This window comes from Ranitomeya imitator, chromosome 2, assembly GCF_032444005.1.
Source record: "Ranitomeya imitator isolate aRanImi1 chromosome 2, aRanImi1.pri, whole genome shotgun sequence".
In the NCBI taxonomy this organism is placed as follows: Eukaryota; Metazoa; Chordata; class Amphibia; order Anura; family Dendrobatidae; genus Ranitomeya; species Ranitomeya imitator.
Genome location: NC_091283.1, coordinates 70,707,576 through 70,731,952, shown reverse-complemented (window position 1 = coordinate 70,731,952; position 24,377 = coordinate 70,707,576). Strand labels below are relative to the sequence as shown.

Here is a 24,377-nt window from a genome sequence, read left to right as displayed (position 1 = left end):
AAGAGTATACAGACAGGACAGTAGAGGATTGCAGGATGCAATCGTCCTCCTCCGATCTGTCTAAGCTATTGTGCACTTGGGTGCTACACTGGTGCCTCATGTGTGGAATGGTGTGCAATGTGGGAGCACAGAACGCCACGCTTCCCACTCGTTTTGTGGCCCAGGAGACATGGGACGCTGTATCTCCTTGGTTGCCAAGCAACACAAGATGCTGTCTTGCCCGGTGTAAGCCAATGGTGGGAATATATGTGCACCCTGCTGTTCAGGTGAGCAGGGACTGGCTCCCTGGACATGACTGGGAGGAATGCATCACCTTGGATTTGTTGTTATCCTTGGATTTGAGTTGGCTATTTAAAGGGAACTTGTCATCAGTTTTGGCCAATAAATCTTTGTCGCTCTTCTTGGTCCAGTGCCTCCCATCTTCTTATGATTGCCGCCCTCCTGCTTTCTTCATGTGGATGTGTTGCTGCATCATCCACAGTCTCCTTGGCACCGCGGTCCTGCACAGGTGTACTTCTCTGTCCTGTTGACGGCAGAGCAAAGTACTGCAGTGCGCAGCTGCCGGGGCTCTTTGACCTTTTCTGGCACCTGCACACTGCAGGACTTTGCTCTGCCCTCAACATGGCAGATAAGTACACTTACGTAGGAGTGCGGTGTCGAGGAGACGCATCATCCACACAAAGCAAGCAGGAGGGTGGCATCACAAGCAGATGGGAGGCGCCGGACCAAGAAGAGCGACACCCCTCGGACCGGACCACCCCACAAGTGAGTATAATAAGTTATTATTCTTCTCCTACAGGTCGGATTGGGGGCAGATATATAGCGTTATAGAATGCTGTATATCAGCTCTGAAAGGTGATAGCTGTTTCTCATATCTGCCAAAACAGCTGACAGGTTCCCTTTAAAGGGCCACTGTCACCCCCTCCAGCCGTTATAAACTAAAAGAGCCACCTTGTGCAGCAGTAATGCTGCATTCTAACAAGGTGGCTCTTTTAGTTTTAGGTTCAAGTATACCCCAAATAAAGCGTTTTTATACTTAGCCACAATTCCTGTCTCTAGCCAGGGAGGCGGGTCCTCACTCCCCAGCTCTAACCGCTCCTCTGCCGTCACTCAACTCTTCCTGCGCTTTTGGTGCCACCCCCTCAGCGCTGTGTATGTTTCAAAACCGGCGCCTGCGCAGTGTACTGCTGTGCTGCGCAGACGCAGTAAGGTCTGGCCGTCTGACGTCCCAGCCATGCTTGCAGACTGCGCCTGCGCGGGCATTGCGGCCAGCCAACTTTGGAATCTCCGCACTGTGTTATGTATTATGCACAGTGCGGGGCAGGGATTCCAAAGGTGGCTGGCCGCAATGCCCGCGCAGGCGCAGTCTGCAAGCCTGGCTGGGACGTCAGACGGCCAGAGCTTACTGCGTCTGCGCAGCACAGCAGTACACTGCGCAGGCGCCGGTTTTGAAACATACACAGCGCTGAGGGGGCGGCGCTGAAAGCGCAGGAAGAGTTGAGTGACGGCAGAGGAGCGGTTAGAGCTGGGGAGTGAGGACCCGCCTCCCTGGCTAGAGACAGGAATTGTGGCTAAGTATAAAAACGCTTTATTTGGGGTATACTTGAACCTAAAACTAAAAGAGCCACCTTGTTAGAATGCAGCATTACTGCTGCACAAGGTGGCTCTTTTAATTTATAACGGCTGGAGGGGGTGACAGTGGCCCTTTAAGGCCTGCTTGTAAGCCAGTTCAGTGCTGTTTATTCATTTCATTTACGTAGTAGTGTGGTGAATGCTTCCTGGTTGGGTTTTGGTTGCTTCTCAGTAGCTGCTAATGGTCGTTATTGGTTCTTCTGTATTATCAATTGTCCCAGAGTATCCCTTTGGTTTTCATTTGTGTTTTATGCTGCCAGCTTTGGATTTACTCTTGTACCTGACTCCCCATTTTCAGCATCACCAGATGCCAGCTACCCCATGACAGCAGCATGGGAAAGGCTCTGTAAAGCCCCCATCATCCTCGGGAGTGGGTGAAGATTACTCTGGCCATTAAAGGGAACCTGTCACCCCGAAAATCGCGGGTGAGGTAAGCCCACCGGCATTAGGGGCTTATCTACAGCATTCTGTAATGCTGTAGATAAGCCCCCGATGTTACCTGAAAGAGGAGAAAAAGACGTTAGATTATACTCACCCAGGGGCGGTCCCGCTGCTGGTCAGGTCAGATGGGCGTCTCTGGTCCGCTGCAGCGCCTCCCATCTTCATTCCATGACGTCCTCTTCTGATCTTCAGCCACGGCTCCGGTGCAGGCGTACTTTGCTCTGCCCTGTTGAGGGCACAACAAAGTACTGCAGTGCGCAGGCGCCGGAAAGGTCAGAGAGGCCCGGCGCCTGCGCACTGCAGTACTTTGCTCTGCCCTCAACATGGCAGACAAAGTACGCCTGCGCCGGAGCCGTGGCTGAAGATCAGAAGAGGACGTCTTGGAATGAAGATGGGAGGCGCCGCAGCGGACCAGAGACGCCCATCCGACCTGACCAGCAGCGGGACCGCCCCTGGGTGAGTATAATCTAACATCTTTTTCTCCTCTTTCAGGTTACATCGGGGGCTTATCTACAGCATTACAGAATGCTGTAGATAAGCCCCTGATGCCGGTGGGCTTACCTCACCCGTGATTTTTGGGGTGACAGGTTCCCTTTAAAGACTTACCTAGCAGTGGTGGCTTGCGCAAAGTGCGTCTGTGACTGAGCTCTTGCTGGTCTGATGGAAGTCGCTGCAGAGTAGTTATTCCTGCGCATAACACGATCCCAAGCTGTGCTATCTATATACTCTTGCTTCCTCCCGTTTCCCAGGTGCGGTCAGACACGGCCACTACACAGTACACAGCAGGGGCACATTCAGAAAATTCTCAGCACAGGAACTTTTTTTTTTTTTTTAACACATCCAATTGTGAAACTTATTTTTATTTCACGCACTTGTAATTAAAAAATACTTTGTTCATGAGACAACCCCTTTAAGACTACATTCTGTGAACCTAGAAGAATATATTACAAAGTTTCTGAGATATAGAAGTGCTCCCAGCAAAATTTTTATCCCCTAATCCTTTCTAAATATGTATGTGATGTGTCCTGTAGCGGCATTAAAGGGACACTGTCACCTGAATTTGGAGGGAACAATCTTCAGCCATGGAGGCGGGGTTTTTGGGTGTTTGATTCACCCTTTCCTTACCCGCTGGCTGCATGCTGGCTGCAATATTGGACTGAAGTTCATTCTCTGTCCTCCATAGTACACGCCTGTACAAGGCAAGATTGCACCTAGTGCAGGCGTGTACTATGGAGGACAGAGAATGAACTTCAATCCAATTTTGCAGCCAGCATGCAGCCAGCGGGTAAGGAAAGGGTGAATCAAAAACCCCGCCTCCATGGCTGAAGATTGTTCCCTCCAAATTCAGGTGACAGTGTCCCTTTAACATACTTGTTGATCGCCATTATTCCAGTGTCGCTCCCGTCCTTTTCTGGATCACATGGACGCTCCTCATCTTTGCCGGCTCATACAGGGACCATTTGTATTGGGCTCAGTGCTACTTCCACCTGTGTAAGTCTAGGGAGTCTCAAAACAAGCCTTCAAAGTCTTAGGCTATGTGCACACGATGCAGATTTGCTGCGGATCCGCAGTGGATTTTTCGACGCAGAAACGCTGCAGATCTGCACTGTGATGTACAGTATAATGTTATTCAATGGCAAAAAAAAAAATAGCTGTGCGGAAAAATCAGTGCAGAATTGCTGCGGATTTCAAAGAAGTGCATGTCACTTCTTTTGTGCGGATCTGCAGTGTTTCTGCGCCCCTCCATGTTAAAGTTCCGCAGTGGCAAAAACCGCTGAAAATCCGCACAAAACCCGCATCAATTCCGCCCAAAATCCACATAAAAACCGTGGTAAACCCGCGGCTGCGGATTCTGCCAGGAGATGCGGATTTTGTGCAGAAAATTCTGCACCTCTTTCCCTATGTGTGCACATAGCCTTACATTGTAAGGGATCGCTCACACAAGGGTATAACTCAACGGAGCGCTATGCAATGTTTTATCGGATTGCACTCGGGACCAGTGTTAATCCAAGGGGCAGTGTAGATCTCTGATTTTTTTTCTTATGCCAATTTGACTTGAGAAAACAATCACAGCATGCTTGGAGCGAATGCGAGACTCAGCTCACACACATACCCATACAAGTCTTTGTGTGCATGTGAAATATCGGACTGCACTCCGAGGGCACTGCGATTACTGTGGACATGGACAATGGAGAAGATGAAGAAATTACCGTATATACTTGAGTACAAGCTTACCCGAGTATAAGCCGAGGCCCCTAATTTTGCCAGAAAAAACTGGGAAAACTTATTAGCTCGAGTATAAGCCTAGAGTGGGAAATGCAGCAGCTACTGGTAAATTTCAAAAATAAAAATAGATACCAATAAAAGTAAAATTCATTGAGATATCAGTAGGTTAAATGTTTTTGAATATCCATATTGAATCAGGAGCCCCATAAGATGCTCCATACAGTTCATGATGGGCCCCATAAGATGCTCCATACAAAAAATATACCCCATATAATGCTGCACAAAGGTTAATAATGGCCCCATAAGATGCTCCATATTAAAATATGCCCCATATAATGCTGCACAAAAGGTTAATGATGGCCTTATTAGATGCTCTATAGAAAAATATGCCCCATATAATGCTCCATAAAGGTTGATGGCCCCATAAGATGCTCCATAGAATAATGTGCCCCATATAATGCTCCATAAAGGTTGATGGCCCCATAAGATGCTCCATAGAATAATATGCCCCATATGCTGCTGCTGTGCTAAAAAAAAAAAAAGACATTCACCTCTTGTCACTGGGGGAGAGGTGCCGGTGTCCTGAGCAGGCGGGGACACCGGCGCGCTATGGGGGCCAGGTGCCGGTGTCACCGCTGGCTCACGCTCCCTGCACTTGCGATATTCACCTGTCCCCGTACCACCATCACGTGCCGCTGTGTCTTCCGTCTCACTGCAGTGACTGTTCAGGCACAGGGCCCGCACTAACCACGTCATCGCGCCCTCTGCCTGAACGTCACCCTCCCCCGTCATACTCACCCCCTCCTGGTGCTGCATATCAATCCCTGCTTCTCCGATGGTCTCTGGCGCCTGCAGCTTTTTCCGTGTTCAGCAGTCACATGGGAGTGCAGTCGCTCCATATTCATTATTTTAATTAGCGGTACCACTTGACCGCTGAACACAGGAAGAGCTGCCGACACCAGAGACCATCTGAGAAGCAGGGGCGTGCAGAGACCACGTCAGGAGGGAGTATGATGTGACAGCTGCCGCTCCCCCTCCCCCGCCGACCCCCTGGGACAATGACTCGAGTATAAGCCGAGAGGGGGCACTTTCAGCCTAAAAAAAATGGGCTGAAAATCTCAGCTCATACTCGAGTATATACGGTACTTTCTCCATCTTCTCCACACCTGTGCTGAGATTCTCTCATGCAAGAGACTCAGAGCACAGTGCTCTGACACTCGGATCAAAACTCTGACAGAGTTCGATCCGAGAGTATTTGCATAATCGGCCCTGATTCTCTAGCATGAGAGAATCGACAGCCGTGTGACCCCAGCCAAAAAGCGATTTCTGGTCTTACATAAACCCTTGTGGGATCTATCTACTCTAAATTTTAAGTCATGTGGTCCAGTAGAGGACTGGAGCGGTGCTGGAACCAGGGAAGATGGCGATTGCTCAGTATTTTAATGCAGCTATGTTACATGACATATGAATTTATAAAAGATTAGGGGATACAATTTTTGATCGGAGTTCTTCTGTAATTATTTTTTTTAACTAAGAGATATTATGGAGTTACTTCCTATAAGAGGTTTATTTATTTTCTACTTACATAGAGCCATCATATTCCACAGCACGTTTCATCACTGTCCCCATTGAGGCTCACAATCTAATTTCCCTATCAGTATGTCTTTGGAGTGTGGGAGGAAATTGGAATTTTCGGAAGAAACTCACGCAAACACGGGGAGAACATTAAAACCACTCGGTATTAAATAATCCCAATTATCTAAAAAGTTTGCAATTTTTCAACTGTTACTACGTCAAAATATTAAGCTGATACATACTATTGTGTACAGATAGCTTTTCAGCAGTTATCTCATTATCAAGCATTTAACATTTATAGATAACCTCATGTATCATTCACAATAGGTGATGGTCACATCTCATCCAATTCTCAACCAACACAACTGTGCACAGGTAACAAAACGTGCCTAGAAAACTTTCCAATAGAAGTCAATGAACATCTACTGACTATTGTAAGGTCTTTGGTCAATGTAGCTGCTACAGAGCGTATCTCTGAATATTGTTAACCCTGCTGTTCTGTTGGTCAAAAATGACCGACTTTGAACTTCAATATTCTTTAAAATATTCAAGATGCGGCTCTGAAACCCGTGGCCGACTGACCCATCCTCATTTAAGTCAATCAACCACAAGTTTCAGAACCGCATCTTGAACACCCCAAAAAATACCAAAGTTCAAAATAGGTCTCCCCAGACCGAACAGAACAGCAGGGTTAAAAGCGACTCATGGAAGATGACTGCCATATTCATTTACGGAAAACGGAATTTAAAAAAATGTACAAATTGTAAAAGCAGATTAGAAAATAAATGTGTATCACTTTCTTCTTTTAATAATGAATGGTGTCATTCAAAACCAGGGCTGTGGAGTCGGTAAGCCAAACCACTGTCTAAAACTCCTCAATTTCTCTGACTTCCGATTTAGACGCCACAACTCAGACTTCACAGCACTGCCCCACTACTGAGCATGTACATAAAGTGCAGCACAGATGTGATTCCACAGCACTGCCCCACTACTGAGCATGTACATAAAGTGCAGCACAGATTTGATTCCACAGCACTGCCCCACTACTGAGCATGTACATAAAGTGCAGCACAGATTTGATTCCACAGCACTGCCCCACTACTGAGCATGTACATAAAGTGCAGCACAGATTTGATTCCACAGCACTGCCCCACTACTGAGCATGTACAAAAAGTGCAGCACAGATTTGATTCCACAGCACTGCCCCACTACTGAGCATGTACATAAAGTGCAGCACAGATTTGATTCCACAGCACTGCCCCACTACTGAGCATGTACAAAAAGTGCAGCACAGATTTGATTCCACAGCACTGCCCCACTACTGAGCATGTACATAAAGTGCAGCACAGATTTGATTCCACAGCACTGCCCCACTATTGAGCATGTACATAAAGTGCAGCACAGATTTGATTCCACAGCACTGCCCCACTATTGAGCATGTACATAAAGTGCAGCACAGATTTGATTCCACAGCACTGCCCCACTACTGAGCATGTACATAAAGTGCAGCACAGATTTGATTCCATAGCCATGCCCTACTACTGAGCATGTACATAAAGTGCTGCACAGATTTGATTCCACAGCACTGCCCCACTACTGAGCATGTACACAAAGTGCAGCACAGATTTGATTCCACAGCACTGCCCCACTACTGAGCATGTACATAAAGTGCAGCACAGATTTGATTCCACAGCACTGCCCCACTATTGAGCATGTACATAAAGTGCAGCACAGATTTGATTCCACAGCACTGCCCCACTATTGAGCATGTACAAAAAGTGCAGCACAGATTTGATTCCACAGCACTGCCCTACTACTGAGCATGTACATAAAGTGCAGCACAGATTTGATTCCACAGCACTGCCCTACTACTGAGCATGTACATAAAGTGCAGCACAGATTTGATTCCACAGCACTGCCCCACTACTGAGCATGTACACAAAGTGCAGCACAGATTTGATTCCACAGCACTGCCCCACTACTGAGCATGTACATAAAGTGCAGCACAGATTTGATTCCACAGCACTGCCCCACTACTGAGCATGTACAAAAAGTGCAGCACAGATTTGATTCTACAGCACTGCCTCACTTCTGAGCATGTACATAAAGTACAGCACAGAATCATCTCAACTGGAAGCCGAGATACTTAGATCATGAACAGAACAGACACTTTATAACTTTATAAAAAAAACAGAAGTATTCAGCTCACCCATGAAAGTCCAAAAGCTGTGGTTATAGCATCCGAGCAGGGAAGAGATGTCTCCGCTGTGACGTGGATGAAGCACCAAACAAAGCAAGATTTCCAGCTCCAGGACGTAAATATAAAAATATTGTATCTTTATTCCATAATTTAACACTAGGTTCGTACTGTACTGAGGACTAAGAACCTAGTGTTCGAAACGCGTTCAGTTATGACTGCCGTGTGATCTTTTCTCCAGTTTTTTTGTTAGCCTTTGCTATTTTAAATTATGGAATAAAGATACAATATTTTTATATTTACGTCCTGGAGCTGGAAATCTTGCTTTGTTTGGTACTTTATCAGGGTATGTGCACACGTTGCAGATTTTGCTGCGGATCCGCAGCGTTTCCGCAGCTGCGGATCTGCAGAGGTTTCCCATGAGTTTACAGTACAATGTAAACCTATGGGAAACGAAATCCGCAGTGCACATGCTGCGAAAAAAAACGCGCGGAAACGCAGTGTTTTATTTTCTGCAGCATGTCAATTCTTTGTGCGGAATCCGCAGCGGTTTTAGGGTATGTGCACACGCTGCGGATTTTGCTGCGGATCTGCAGCGTTTCCGCAGTTGCGGATCCGCAGCAGTTTCCCATGCATTTATAGTACCATGTAAAGCAATGGGAAATGAAATCCGCAGTGCACATGCTGCGGAAAAAAACGCGCGGAAACGCATCAGTTTATTTTCCGCAGCACGTCAATTCTTTCTGCGGATTTCGCTGCGGGTTTGCCCCTGCTCCAATAGAAATCTGCAGGTGAAAACCCGCAGAGGAAACCGCAAAAGAAACCGCGATAAATCCACAGGAAAAACGGCGGTTTTGCACTGTGGATTTATCAAATCCGCTGCGGAAAAATCCGCAGAGGATCTTTCTACGTGTGCACATACCCTTACTTTCCCAAATTCTTATGAGAACATTTACAGCACATCCTGCACTGAACTACTGAACCCAATTTATTATATCTTTTAGGAGTCGGTCCATTTTATTCCAACTCCAACTCCACCAAAATGACACAGACTCAGACTCCCTGTGAATCAAAACAACAAATCATCAAGCAAAAATCCAGCCCTCATAACACTCTATTAATGGCAAAAAAAAGTTATGCTTTTTGGGAAAAGGGAAGGAGAAAATGAAACAAAAAACAAAAGCCCCAAAACTAAGATTAGATTGGAGAAAGGGGTTAAGATTCTTTAATAAAATCTGTTTTACATTTAATCAAAGGCTATTTGAAAATCTTAGAAAAATGGAAATAAAATTATGAAGTGAAACCGAAGGGGTTACAGAGTATTGCAAAACTTGTTTATATGATGTGATCACATTGCCAGGTCATATGATAAGCACTGCAGCCAAACAATTCACACAATACGGTTTCTGAAACTGGTCACACAGTACAATAAAGATTCTTGTTCAGACTGAAGCTATCTCAGAGGTCACATTGCTGGAGTGACATTACACCCGAGGACAGGTGGTCCAAACCTGGAAGAGGAGAGTACAATGTATTCAACAGGGAGGGTGCTGCTACTCTAGTAGGACACAGCATTGACTCAAAGCATGATGACAGCTACGGTGACCTTATAGAAGTTACAAGAGTGTCACCAAGGGGCTTTTCGGGCAAAACATACTCATCAATGTGTGACTAAGGAGGGTCTGATCACCCGATCAGCAGAGCTGCAGTGAAGTATAGTGTATAGTGCTTAAACAAAACTAAAGAGGCTATGGCCGCCCCCTTTAGCAGAACATATACACCGCAGCTTGGTCTGTTCATAGTATATTATATTGTGTTCTAGTTAAAGGAGTCATCCACTACTCGGAAAACCCCTTTTTAAATGCTTTTGCTCACCACGTAAAATAACAAAACTTTTACTCAGTACTCGCATGACACATTCGACGTGTGTGTGCAGCAGCCAATCAGCGGCCGCCGATGGACTGTTTTGCTCACATTTCCATTAGACATTCAACTTTCGTCTAAAGGGAGTGCGGGTGAAGACGTCCATCACTGGCCGCTAATGGGCTGCAGCGCTTACGTGGTATAACAATGAGCACTCATGAGTGACGGCGCCAACATTGCTGGAACTGGGCCAAGTGTTGGAGGTGGCTATAAAGTTTTTAATATTTTACACAATGAACTACAGCAATTAAAGGGGTTGTCTGGTCTTTAGCTACAAGTCTGCAGTCACTCTATGTGACTGTAGACTTGTGAATCCTCACATCGCACGCCAGAAGCAGGCGGTCATGTGACCGCTATGATATGCATACTCCCAGCAACATTCCGACTAGACTGTTTTCGGCCTTGCTTAATACACTTCCATTGAGTGAGGCTGTGCCCATGTAGTTGGAATGTGGCTGGGAGTATGCACCACCGCCCGCTCCTGGCGTCGACAAATCCTCATTGTGCTCATTGCGCGCTATGTAAAGATTCACAAGTCTGCAGTCACACAGAGTGACTGTAAACTTGTAGCTTACGACCTGACACCTGATAATAATCTGGTAAAATCCCACACTACAATGAATATCCAACTGATGCCGAATACAGTAATGACACATGTGGGTTTCTTTAGAACCTCTTATTTTCTTTGTGCATTTTATTGCAAAGGTCCATGTGTGGATCAGTCTGTGTAGAATATATATAAAACAATGTTTAGATTCTAGTAAATAAACAGCAATCAACAAGATAAAAAAAAACCTGCTCATATTTATCAATAGTTTAGTAAAAACAGCACTTTACAAGGGAAGTGCCAAAAGTACAGTGAAACAATTGGAAACCAGACTGCTCCATCAGCCTCGGTAATGAGTATCAGCTGTTGCTAAAACACAGCTGCACATGTCAGCCATTGACTTCCATTGTAAAAAAAATATATATATATATATATATATATATATATATATATATATATACTGTATATGCAGCATGTTTATTATTTTTATTTTTTTTTTCAAATATTTATTACAAAGCATAAACTATTCTTTTCATTGCACTTGAAAAAGATGAATAACACACTTTTGGAGTATATTCAGCCAATGGAAGGAAATGTTGGGTGCACAAGATGCAATTTTCCAGTGATCAGAGTAGTAACATAGTAACATAGTTAGTAAGGCCGAAAAAAGACATTTGTCCATCCAGTTCAGCCTATATTCCATCATAATAAATCCCCAGATCTACGTCCTTCTACAGAACCTAATAATTGTATGATACAATATTGTTCTGCTCCAGGAAGACATCCAGGCCTCTCTTGAACCCCTCGACTGAGTTCGCCATCACCACCTCCTCAGGCAAGCAATTCCAGATTCTCACTGCCCTAACAGTAAAGAATCCTCTTCTATGTTGGTGGAAAAACCTTCTCTCCTCCAGACGCAAAGAATGCCCTCTTGTGCCCGTCACCTTCCTTGGTATAAACAGATCCTCAGCGAGATATTTGTATTGTCCACTTATATACTTATACATGGTTATTAGATCGCCCCTCAGTCGTCTTTTTTCTAGACTAAATAATCCTAATTTCGCTAATCTATCTGGGTATTGTAGTTCTCCCATCCCCTTTATTAATTTTGTTGCCCTCCTTTGTACTCTCTCTAGTTCCATTATATCCTTCCTGAGCACCGGTGCCCAAAACTGGACACAGTACTCCATGTGCGGTCTAACTAGGGATTTGTACAGAGGCAGTATAATGCTCTCATCATGTGTATCCAGACCTCTTTTAATGCACCCCATGATCCTGTTTGCCTTGGCAGCTGCTGCCTGGCACTGGCTGCTCCAGGTAAGTTTATCATTAACTAGGATCCCCAAGTCCTTCTCCCTGTCAGATTTACCCAGTGGTTTCCCGTTCAGTGTGTAATGGTGATATTGATTCCTTCTTCCCATGTGTATAACCTTACATTTATCATTGTTAAACCTCATCTGCCACCTTTCAGCCCAAGTTTCCAACTTATCCAGATCCATCTGTAGCAGAATACTATCTTCTCTTGTATTAACTGCTTTACATAGTTTTGTATCATCTGCAAATATCGATATTTTACTGTATAAACCTTCTACCAGATCATTAATGAATATGTTGAAGAGAACAGGTCCCAATACTGACCCCTGCGGTACCCCACTGGTCACAGCGACCCAGTTAGAGACTATACCATTTATAACCACCCTCTGCTTTCTATCACTAAACCAGTTACTAACCCATTTACACACATTTTCCCCCAGACCAAGCATTCTCATTTTGTGTACCAACCTCTTGTGCGGCACGGTATCAAACGCTTTGGAAAAATCGAGATATACCACGTCCAATGACTCACCGTGGTCCAGCCTATAGCTTACCTCTTCATAAAAACTGATTAGATTGGTTTGACAGGAGCGATTTCTCATAAACCCATGCTGATATGGAGTTAAACAGTTATTCTCATTGAGATAATCCAGAATAACATCCCTCAGAAACCCTTCAAATATTTTACCAACAATAGAGGTTAGACTTACTGGCCTATAATTTCCAGGTTCACTTTTAGAGCCCTTTTTGAATATTGGCACCACATTTGCTATGCGCCAGTCCTGCGGAACAGACCCTGTCGCTATAGAGTCCCTAAAAATAAGAAATAATGGTTTATCCATTACATTACTTAGTTCTCTTAGTACTCGTGGGTGTATGCCATCTGGACCCGGAGATTTATCTATTTTGATCTTATTTAGCCGGTTTCGCACCTCTTCTTGGGTTAGATTGGTGACCCTTAATATAGGGTTTTATAGTGATGAGCGAGTATACTCAGTTGCTCGGATTTTTCCCGGAGCACGCTCGGGTGGTCTCCGAGTATTTATAATTGCTCGGATATTTAGTTTTCCTTGACACAGCTGGATGATTTACAGCTACTAGCCAGCCTGAGTACATGTGGGGGTTGCCTAGTTGCTAGGGAATCCCCACATGTAATCAAGCTGTCTAGTAGCCGCAAATCATCCAGCTGTGGCAAGGAAAACTAAATCTCCGAGCAGTCACAAATACTCGGGAGATCACCCGAGCATGCTCTGGAAAACTCGAGCAACGAGTATACTCGCTCATCACTAGTGGTGACCAAGCATGATTTTGTGCTAACCGAGTGTCTTCGGTGTACACAAAAAATATGTTCCGAGTTCTCGCGGCTGCATGTCTCGTGGCTGTTTGACAGACGCAACACATGCAGGGATTGCCTGTTTGCTGGCGCCGCAGAGACTCAAATATATTTTAGAAATTTTAATCTTCTCAAGAGCAGGGAAATATGAAATGTTATTGTGTAATGCTCGATGTTTAAGTTACCGACCACTGCTGCAGTATAGTATCATGGACAATTATATGCAGTGCTTTCAGGCTTTTTCAATAGAGCCCTGTAAGCACTGATCTAAAGTTGCCGGATGGTTAGAGCATATGATGTGGCCAGCTTTAGTGTTCATGCACTTTTCTAGTGATGGTATGGCATTGGAGAGTGCGCAGTACAGGTCAGCTACGCAAATATGCCGCTGGTGAGAGCTGTCAAACTTCAGGTGCGCTGAATATTAAGGTCATGGTATTTGTTTTTTGGAGTTCTTTTGTCCAGAAATTCTGCAGCATTTAACTATCCAAGCAGAGTGTTTGTGATTTCATTAAAACTCATTCCCACTGCGCGTTTTTTGGTAAGTTTTTCTCTATAAGATTCTATGGTTAGTCTAAAAAAAAATGTAAAAAAAAACTGTTGCGTTTTTAAATGCAGAATCAAAACTTTTCTGCACTAAAAAAAACACCAATTAAGAAAAAACGCTGTGTCGAATCTGTACCAGAAATTCATTAAATAAAGAAACACAGCAAAATTCAATAATTAGAGAATCGGACACCTGCATAAAAAATGTGGATAAATAAACAGGAGATAAAATGCTGTGCTTACACTGTGTGTGAACATGACCTTAAGCCTGAGAACAACAACCACCCTTGAAATTCTATCTATTTTAAACACTACTGAGGAGAGATGGAACTTATAAGACAAGTGTCCAGAGCACAATTAGAAAAGGGACACCTACCTTGTGCCGCCCTTCAATCTGCCACGTCAACTCAAGTGTCAACCCATAAATATGTTCAAAATCTTCTTACTAAATTTATGCCCCTTGTGCCACTTCACCCATCAGCTGATCACCCTCACACTTCACTCTCAACCAAGGTAGAGAGGCTACATGGCATCTAAATAATTTTTTTCCCAAGTGCAATATTTTTGGAACTACAGTCATGGCCAAAAGTATTGACACCCCTGCAATTCGGTCAGATAATACTCATTTTCTTCCTGAAAATGATTGCAAACACAAATTATTTGGTATTATTATCTTCATTTAATTTGTCTTAAATGAAAAAACACAAAAGAGAATGAAACAAAAAGCAAAACATTGATCATTTCACACAAAACTTCAAAAATGGGCCAGACAAAAGTATTGGCACCCTCAGCCTAATACTTGGTTGCACAACCTTTAGCCAAAATAACTGCGACCAACCACTTCCGGTAACCATCAATGAGTTTCTTACAATGCTCTGCTGGAATTTTAGACCTTTCTTCTTTGTCAAACTGCTCCAGCTCCCTGATATTTGAAGGGTGCCTTCTCCAAACTGACATTTTTAGATCTCTCCACAGGTGTTCTATGGGATTCAGGTCTGGACTCATTGCTGGCCACCTTAGAAGTCTCCAGTGCTTTCTCTCAAACCATTTTCTAGTGATTTTTGAAGTGTGTTTTGGGTCATTGTTCTGCTGGAAGACCCATGACCTCTGAGGGAGACCCAGCTTTTTCACACTGGGCCCTACATTATGCTGCAAAATTTGTTGGTAGTCTTCAGACTTCATAATGCCATGCACATGGTCAAGTAGTCCAGTGCCAGAGGCAGCAAAGCAAATCAAAAACATCAGGGAAACTCCGCCATGTTTGGCTGTAGGGACCGTGTTTTTTTCTTTGAATGCCTCTTTTTTTCTCCTGTAAAATCTATGTTGATGCCTTTGCCCAAAAACCTCTACTTTTGTCTCATCTGACCAGAGAACATTCTTCCAAAACGTTTTAGGCTTTTTCAGGTAGGTTTTGGCAAACTCCAGCCTGGCTTTTTTATGTCTCGGGGTAATTAGTGGGGTCTTCCTGGGTCTCCTACCATACAGTCCCTTTTCATTCAGACGCCGACGGATAGTACGGGTTGACACTGTTGTACCCTCGGACTGCAGGGCAGCTTGAACTTGTTTGGAGGTTCTTTATCCATCATCCGCACAATCTTGCGTTGAAATCTCTGGTCAATTTTAATTTTCCGTCCACATCTAGGGAGGTTAGCCACAGTGCCATGGACTTTAAACTTCTTGATGACACTGCGCACAGTGGACACAGGAACATTCAAGCCTTTGGAGATGGACTTGTAGCCTTAAGATTGCTCATGCTTCCTCACAATTTGGTTTCTCAAGTCCTCAGACAGTTCTTTGGTCTTCTTTCTTTTCTCCATGCTCAATGTGGTACACACAAGGACACAGGACAGAGGTTGAGTCAACTTTAATCCATGTCAACTGGCTGCAAGTGTGATTTAGTTATTGCCAACACCTGTTAGGTGCTACAGGTAAGGGTACCGTCTCACAGTGGTACTTTGGTCGCTACGACGGCACGATCTGTGACGTTCCAGCGATATACTTAAGATCTCGCTGTGTCTGACACGCTACTGCGATCAGGGACCCCGTTGAGAATCGTACGTCATAGCAGATCGTTTGAAACTTTCTTTCGTCGTCAAGTGTCCCGCTGTGGCGGCATGATCGCATCGTGTAACAAAGGTGTGCACGATATTGTATACGATGTGCGCATAGTAACCAACAGCTTCTACATCGCAAACACGTCATGAAATTATCGCTCCAGCGTCGTGCATTGCGAAGTGTGACCGCAGTCTACGACGCTGGAGCGATAATGGAGCGATGCTGGAGCGTCACGGATCGTGCCGTCATAGCGACCAAAGTGCCACTGTGAGACGGTACCCTAAGTTACAGGTGCTGTTAATTACACAAATTAGAGAAGCATCACATGATTTTTTGAACAGTGCCAATACTTTTGTCCACCCCCTTTTTTATGTTTGGTGTGGAATTATATCCAATTTGGCTTTAGGACAATTCTTTTTGTGTTTTTTCATTTTAGACAAATTAAATGAAGATAATAATACCAAATAATTTGTGTTTGCAATCATTTTCAGGAAGAAAATTAGTATTATCTGACAGAATTGCAGGGGTGTCAATACTTTTGGCCATGACTGTAGGAATCAGCACAGGGGTCAAGCATGGTCCGCTGCCATCTATCATCTCTCAGGCACCATAGCTGCATTGCAGCCTGCCCTTGCAATAAGCATGGTAGAAACTGTGTGAATCAATACAACGCAACTTCATAAACTTAGTTTTGCCATGAATTGAAAAGATTAGTAACGAGAAGGGATTGAGGAAAATACAAATAAACTTTACCTACCCTATCAACTCTTTGCTGCTCTAGTGGCCCACACCAATCTCAGTTTACTTCCTGCAACATTCACTTTCCATAGACCATTCATGTGACCGCTGCAGCCAATCACAGACCTGAGTGGTGATGACAGTATACAAAATACCTGACCAACAAGACCAGGACTTGGCTGCAGTGGTCATGTGCATGGTGTACAGCACGTCATTGTTGCAGGAAGCAGAAACGTGCTGGGACCACCAGCCGGTAGTGTAGAAGTATGGATAATTGATGAAGTTTTATATAGAAATATATATATTTTTACCCATTCAATACTCAGTTGCTACAAATTTCAGAAAACTTTCTTGTACAAAAAACCTGGCGGAGTAAAATGTGCTAAATTTAGGTGCACACCTCTTAATAAATTTGGTACATCTTGAGCAATAATATACACCAGCTTTGATCCGGCAAAGATGTATACTACAATTTACACCACTTTCTGCCAGAGCCTCTTTTCCCTCTGCCCCAACTAAGCCCGCTATGCAGAAAAATTTGTCATATTTCTAAGCCCAGAAAAATGGTGTATTTTTTCTTATAAATTCCCTAAATAGGGTCATGACACCAGTGCCCGTGTAATCTAAGCAAGTGTTGGGGCCACTGGCACCTAGAGGACACACCATGTCCTGGTTTCCATTGGCGACATCTGCCGTACATGTACAGTGGATAAGTGCACTGCCTGCACTGTACAGAAGGCGCTGCTCCGATCACATAGTGTCTGCCATGTCTGTACACCTAAGGCCAGTCTCACACGTCCAGATAATTCCTGTACCGAAAAAATAGGTTCCAGAGTTATCCGTGTCCGTGAGCTCACTTAGGCCATCCGTGTGGCACACGTGCGGCACAAGTGTGCCGCCCGTGTGCCGACTGGGTACCACACGGAGCATGCAGGAGACAGCGCTAGAGATAAACGCTGTCCCCTGCATCTGGTGCTGAAGCCGCCATTCATATCTTCTCTCCAGCAGCGTTCGCTGGAAAGAAGATATGAATAATCCTTTTTTTTGTTTGTTTTTTCTTGTTTTAAATAAAGATCCATGTCCCCACCCCCCTCCCACCCCCTGTGCGCCCGCCCGCTGGTAATAAAATACTCACCCGGCTCCCTCGCAGCGTCCTGTCCTTGCCGCAGCTTCTCCTGTATGAGCGGTCACGTGGTGCCGCCCATTACAGTCATGAATATGCGGCTTCACCCCTATGGGAGGTAGAGCCGCATATTCATGACTGTAATCGGCGGCCCCACGTGACCGCTCATACAGGAGAAGCTGGCGCTGAGAGGACGCTGCGAGGGAGCCGGGTGAATATTTTATTACCAGCGGGCAGGCGCACAGCGGGTGGGAGGGGGGTGGGGACATGGATCTTTATTTAAAACAAGAAAAAAAAAAGGATTTTTCATATCTTCTTTCCAGCGAACGCTGCTGGAGAGTAGATATGAATAGCGGCTTCAGCACCACGTGGGGGGGACAGCGCTTACAGCAGCGCTGTCTCCTGCACGGCACACAGACTGCACACGGACAGCGTCCGTGTGCGGTACGTGTTTTACACGGACCCATTGACTTTAATGGGTCCGTGTAATCCGTGCGCTCCCACGAACACTGACATGTCTCCGTTTTTTGCACACGGACACACGGTCCGTGAAAACACGCTGACATGTGCAGAGACACATTGATTTCAATGTGTCTACGTAAGTCAGTGTCTCCGGTACATATAGCACAAGAAGTCTAGCACTCAACTTCAGTAACCGTAGAAACGATTTATTGGTAGCACAAGAAACGTTTCAGTCCCTTGTGTTAAATTTGAACATATCCTTAATAAGTGTTCTTTGGATCTGATCACATTGACAGTGGAACATCTTCAACGAGCCATTTCTGATAATTCAGAAAAAATTAAAACCATAGAAGCTCAGTTATCCACAACCGGCACACCCGAAGAACTCAATTCCCTGAAAACTGAAATACAGGATCGTCTCAATCGCCATAAAAGAGACATTGAAACAAGAAAACGGAATAAGTTCGCAAGGGACGCGGAGGACTATAGCAATAACCGAGTCTATCGATGGCAGGACAGCACTTGGCGTACCAATACACGAGGAAATCAGCCCATCTCATCAGCTGTCTCAACCTCGGGCTCGGACCACGAACAAGGACCCTCCTCTTCTACTCTTCCTCCCTCTTTTTTAGGCCCAAGGCGCTATCCCAGAAGAAAACCCGACGGGGACAGGGATCTAAGAAGAAATCAAGATCCGGGCCGGACCACCAGATCGAAGGTACGGACAATTTGGTGATCAACATCTCTTCCAGGACTCTGAGTGTTGCTGAATATTCGTTATTACAAAAGGGTCTTTCATTCTGTCCATCCTATCGCTGTCGTACATTTGATCTCGACATGGATCTCCAACGGTTCTTCCGCCAAATTAGACTCAAAGCATATTTTGCCACCACACCAGCCTTTAGTGTAAGGGACACGGAGGTTAGCAATCCCAAACTTCTATCCTCTACCACCCTGGGATTACGTCCTAAGAGTCATTTCAGGCCCCCCCAGTCCTCTCATGCCGTAGAAACCTTTATCGGTTTTATACAGGACTCGTTCTCCACCTTCAAGGATGATGTGGTTAAGGGTACTCTCTTCTATCCGCCCAATCTTTCAGTGGAGGAGAGACATTCCCTTAAAAATTTACAGGACGATAAGTCTATTATAATCAAACCAGCCGATAAGGGTGGAGCACTAGTTATTATGGATAGAACCATGTACCTAGCGGAGATCACACGTCAACTCAATGATGCTTCTATATACAAAGCACTTGATAGGGATCCAACATATCGGGTTCACCATGAAATCGAGGACATCTTACGTAAATACACAAGGCTGGGGGTTTTGGACCAGAAAACATGTGATTTTCTGACAAATTCTAGTCCTATCACACCGGTATTTTATACGTTACCCTCCGGGTAGGCCAATCGTGGCCTCGACCGATTCCCTTCTGTCTCCGATCGCTATCTATCTTGAGAAAATCCTCACGCCACTCATAAAAAAATCTAGATCTTTCCTCCTAGATACAGGCTCCTTCCTTAACCTCATCCGTGAGATACACCAGATACCTCCTGACGCCCTTCTAGTTACCCTTGACGTTAGGGATTTATATACTTCTATCCCACATACAGAAGGTATTGACTCGGCACGCCGTCTCCTAGAGAGTGCAGTTATGGATCCTGATCAAATATCACTCTGTACCGATCTATTGAGACTTATCCTAACTTCGAATTTTTTCCTGTTCCAAGAAACATTCTATTTACAGGTAAGGGGGACCGCTATGGGGTCTCATGCAGCGCCTCCATATGCTAACGCCTACATGATAGATTTCGAAGAAAGTACGATCTATAAGAACACCCTCTTTCAGAATCACGTGATCCTATGGAAGAGATACATCGACGATGTGTTCTGCATATGGCATGGCTCTCCAGAAACTCTTGACAGCTTCTTTAATATCCTCAACATCTCCTGGCCGGGTATCAAATTCACGATCAGTGCTAGCCCCGATAAGATTAATTTCCTGGACACACTAGTCATTAAGAATCACGAGGGCTTTTTGAGTACGGATTTATACTTCAAAAGCACGGACCGAAATAGTCTGTTACACTTCAATAGTCTCCATCCCCCCTCCATTAAGAAATCCATACCACGAGCACAATACCAGAGGGTACAACGGATTGTATCTAATACAGAAACTAGAGAATTACGCATTGAGGGTATGACTAAAAAGTTCCAGGCTAGGGGCTATCCTCTTCCCTTACTAGAAAACTCCCAAAATATATCCAACACAGCCAAGAGGGACATTACCAAACGTATCCCGTTTGTGCATGGGTTCCACCCATCCGTGTACATAATACACAAAGCCATACGTAGACACTGGCCTTTACTATCAACGGCCTATCCCGATGTTCCGGAATTTAAAGAACCATTTCTTCCCTGTTTTAAACGAGCTCCCAACCTAAGAGATACCCTAGTCAGAGCGGATATAGGCCCCAGTACTATTACACGTCAACTTTTTTTGAACACTCCGAGAAGGGGTACCTTCCCGTGTTTGCATTGCGCGCAGTGCAATAATGTCCTTAGGGGTGAAACTATCTCACATCCACGCTCCGGGAAAGAATTTAAAATCCATGGCTATTTTACGTGTAGTTCATCCTATGTGGTTTATGTCTTAAAAGTGCCCATGTGGTTTACTATATGTAGGAGAAACATCCCAATTCATCCGTGACAGAGTGTCGAAACATAAGTCTACTATTCGCTGTAATAACCTCCTTTTACCGATACCCCACCATTTCGCTGCTGCTGGACACAATATCTCCCAGTTAAAATTCCTCATTTTAGAACAAGTACCACTTCCACGTCGGGGAGGCAATAGGATCCTTACCCTTAAAAAACGTGAGGCGTTTTGGATCCACACACTTGATACGCTGGCACCTAAAGGTCTTAATAGAGAATACGAGTTGTCGGCCTTTACCTAGAATGTTTATTTTACCTATTACCGATTCTCCTGATATTTGTGATTGTTTTTATTACAGCATGTATCAGGTCATTAACACTTGTTTATGTTTTCTCTAGAATCGTCTATATTAAAATGATGGGCACACTGTACTTCTCACCAACTATGTCTCTGCCAACCGATATCTTCCAGAGGACTCCTCATCACGTCTTTATCTAGGCACCACTAAGTTCACCTATCTGGGGATAACCATTCTATGTACCCACCACTGCTGTATATAGTGTTGTGCTTTTTATGTTTACAGGCACTCCTTCGTTCTCATTACCATAAGCGGTGTTCCCCGTAGCATATTCTCTTATTCTCCATTATTCTCCTTCTGTGGTTTCCCTCTCCCCCTCCGTGTATCTGCCGGTCCTATCTTTTTTGTTTTCCTCCTCGTCCTCCCTGTGGTCATATTGCTCCTATAGTTTATTTCCTTTTTCTTCTACGCCTATACCTGATCAATCCCTCTTACTCCCCTCCTCCCTTGATACCTCCCCCCTTTTTGCCGGCTGTGAGCGCCTGTCACTGTTGTGAACCGCTTCACCCTGCGCTTCCGTCCCACATGAGCCGACGCTACGTCACTTCCGGCTTCCGGTCCCGCCCCCCCTTCTCTCGGCGTCTGCTTCTGGCGCTATATATTCCTGGTTAGACTCTCACCGCTCAGACTTGCGGTGGACGCCGTGTCTGGAGGCGGTTCTCCTCCCCTCTCTCTCCAGTCTGCTCAGGTATTGTGCGCTTTTGCCTCGGATGATGTCTCCTCTCCCTTGCCTATACTTACCGCTCTCATCTTGTTCCTCTCCCTAGTTGCGGGTGTGTTTTCCTGCAGGTGGTCATTTCCCACCATTTGATCTCTGTTGTCCAGGTATCTATTTGAGTCCCTACATATTTCACCTATACCATGGCTGATCCACAGTTTGTTCACTGCAGCCTCTTTGTCTTTCTTACAGTTATTAGTTCCGCCCCTATTTCCGTTTGTTTTGGGGCGCTCCACGGTTGTAAGTAATTTGGTATCTTTCTTTTCTTCTCTACCCACACTGATGGGCATTCCCCTTACGGTTTCTTCCATTATGTTTCCCCACATTACAGGCGCTATTATCTTTTACGTAGTGTTCTACTCTAGTCCATTGGCCAGATTGGCCCTCATATGCACGGTATGTGTGTCCGTCCTACTCCATTTTCTCTGTCCCACATTTTTGGCATAGTCACATTGCTCTTATATTTTGACACCTAGCCTGGGTATTTGCTACCGTTTCCTCTGTTTCATTTTTACTAGTTAGAAATATATTTTCTTTTGACCTACTTCATGCTAACCATGTCTGTTTATTTATGTTATTTTGTATATACTTTAGTTGTTTTTGTACAGGATGTACTTCTTTTTTCTTTACTTTTGTTTATATTATTGTAGTGACTGATGAAAGTCCCAAGGGACTGAAACGTTTCTTGTGCTACCAATAAATCGTTTCTACGGTTACTGAAGTTGAGTGCTAGACTTCTTGTGCTATATATATTGATGGTTTGGGAACCTAAGTCTTAGCACCTATTTGTAGCAGTGCACATGGTGTTTTCTCTTCAAGTGTCTCCGGTACGTGAGGAAACTGTCACCTCACGTACCGGAGCCACTGACGTGTGAAACCGGCCTAAGACTGGTAATTTTACAATACACCACAATATTGCAGGATATTGTACATACGATGATGTGATTGCAGGTTCAAGTCCTTTAGAAGGACTGATAATAATGTACAAAAAATAAAATTATTATAAAATTCATATCACCCCTTTTACTGGAACATAAATTCAAAATCTAATTTTTTCATATATATTTTAGTATTGCCACGTGTCCTAGATAATAAAATATCAGAATATTTATGCCATACAATGAATTTCTGTTACTGCCTATGGAGAGATGAAGACGTTGGAGAGAGGTATTAGAAGCCGGGACAAAGCCCTGATGTATCGGGATGGCGGGACTGAGCCCTAAAATAGGGACAGTCTCGCTGAATCCGGGACGGTGGGGAGTATGAGATCAGAAAGTTGTATCAACCACAAAAGGGTAGTAATAAAACTAATCAAAAAAAGTTTAATAGTAAAAAAAAGTCTTGGAAGGTGAAGGTGAAAGCAAAGAGGGACCCTGGAAGACTATTACCCAAGGGCCCTGGGGTCATGTTTAGGAAATATCTCCTGGACTTCATGTTACACCTCAGCCATACGACGTCTCACCTGGGAAACTTCACAAATAAAACTATTTCCTGTCAGACATCTCAATAATTCTACTAAATATTTTTTGGTGTCCCCTTTTGTCATTTGTAGACTATTGCTCACAGCACATGACACAACTACACACATTTCCCACAAGTTTAATCGCACTGCATTGTCGCAGTTCCATTGACTTCTATGGAGAAAAGTATAAGTTGCCCAGCGGCCATTGCTGTGGTCCAGGTAGCCCCCCAGACAGCTAGCACTGCAGGAGCTGAGCAATACAAGCATCTCCTCAGCATCTCCTCAGCCTGGGTGTGGCTGCCATCAGCCAGCAACAACAAAGCTGTGTCCTGCACTGAGCAGAGGACAGCAGGGTCCTCCCCAGGAGCCCCCATTACTCTGTGATAGACCCCCAGCAGCTGAGAACTCGCTCATAAGACGTGAGAAGTTGTGTCAGGCGGATACATTGTAACCGCATCTTGCTGCAAACTTCCTGTACAATCATGTCCTCATGTCACAGTCTCCGGCACAGGACAGGGAGGGGGCAGCAGCCTCCGTGGTGGGCACAGGACACAGGCATTGCCCCATAGAGCCCACGTGTGATCAGGGAAGGGGGCAGCTGGGGGCAATGGGGGGCACTCACCAGTATCACCGAGCTCCTCACCGCCTCACTCACACTCTGCCTCATCTCTGCCGCTGTCCCGGGCTTGCTGAGCCTTTTGGTGAATTTCCTTACTTCAGACATGTTGAAGTGGCAGTCAGGGTGTTCTCTGTGCCAGTGAGGGGCGGCTGCAGTGTGACACTCCGGAGCTGCGCTCTCCCTCTCACGCCTCTCTGCTGCTGCTCCTCCTCCTCTGCTGCTTTCACTTTAATTGCTCAGTCAGAGCATTATCATCATGAGGAGAAGCTGCTGAGGGCTGAGCCCTGTCAGGGCAGTGACAGGAGGATGCTGAGAGGAAGGAGAGCTGCTGAGGGCTGAGCCCTGTCAGGGCAGTGACAGGAGGATGCTGAGAGGAAGGAGAGGTGCTGAGGGCTGAGTCCTGTCAGGGCAGTGACAGGAGGATGCTGAGAGGAAGGAGAGCTGCTAAGGGC

At 45.0% G+C, this 24,377-nt stretch overlaps 1 protein-coding gene across 4 annotated transcripts in view; it reads right to left on the bottom strand.

Annotated features, from left to right (window-relative positions):
* Nucleotides 1-24,119, bottom strand: part of DOCK11 (dedicator of cytokinesis 11) — a 421,093-nt gene extending 396,974 nt beyond the window's left edge. For 3 of the 4 annotated variants that reach the window (XM_069746933.1, XM_069746934.1, XM_069746936.1), the window contains exon 1: nt 23,929-24,107. In XM_069746933.1, coding sequence (XP_069603034.1) covers nt 23,929-24,030 — 102 coding nt within the window. In that variant the 5' untranslated portion in view covers nt 24,031-24,107. Of the gene's footprint in view, nt 1-23,928 lie in introns of all 4 variants that reach the window. The other variant, XM_069746935.1, reaches the window with a different exon arrangement.
* Nucleotides 24,120-24,377: the final 258 nt, after the last annotated feature.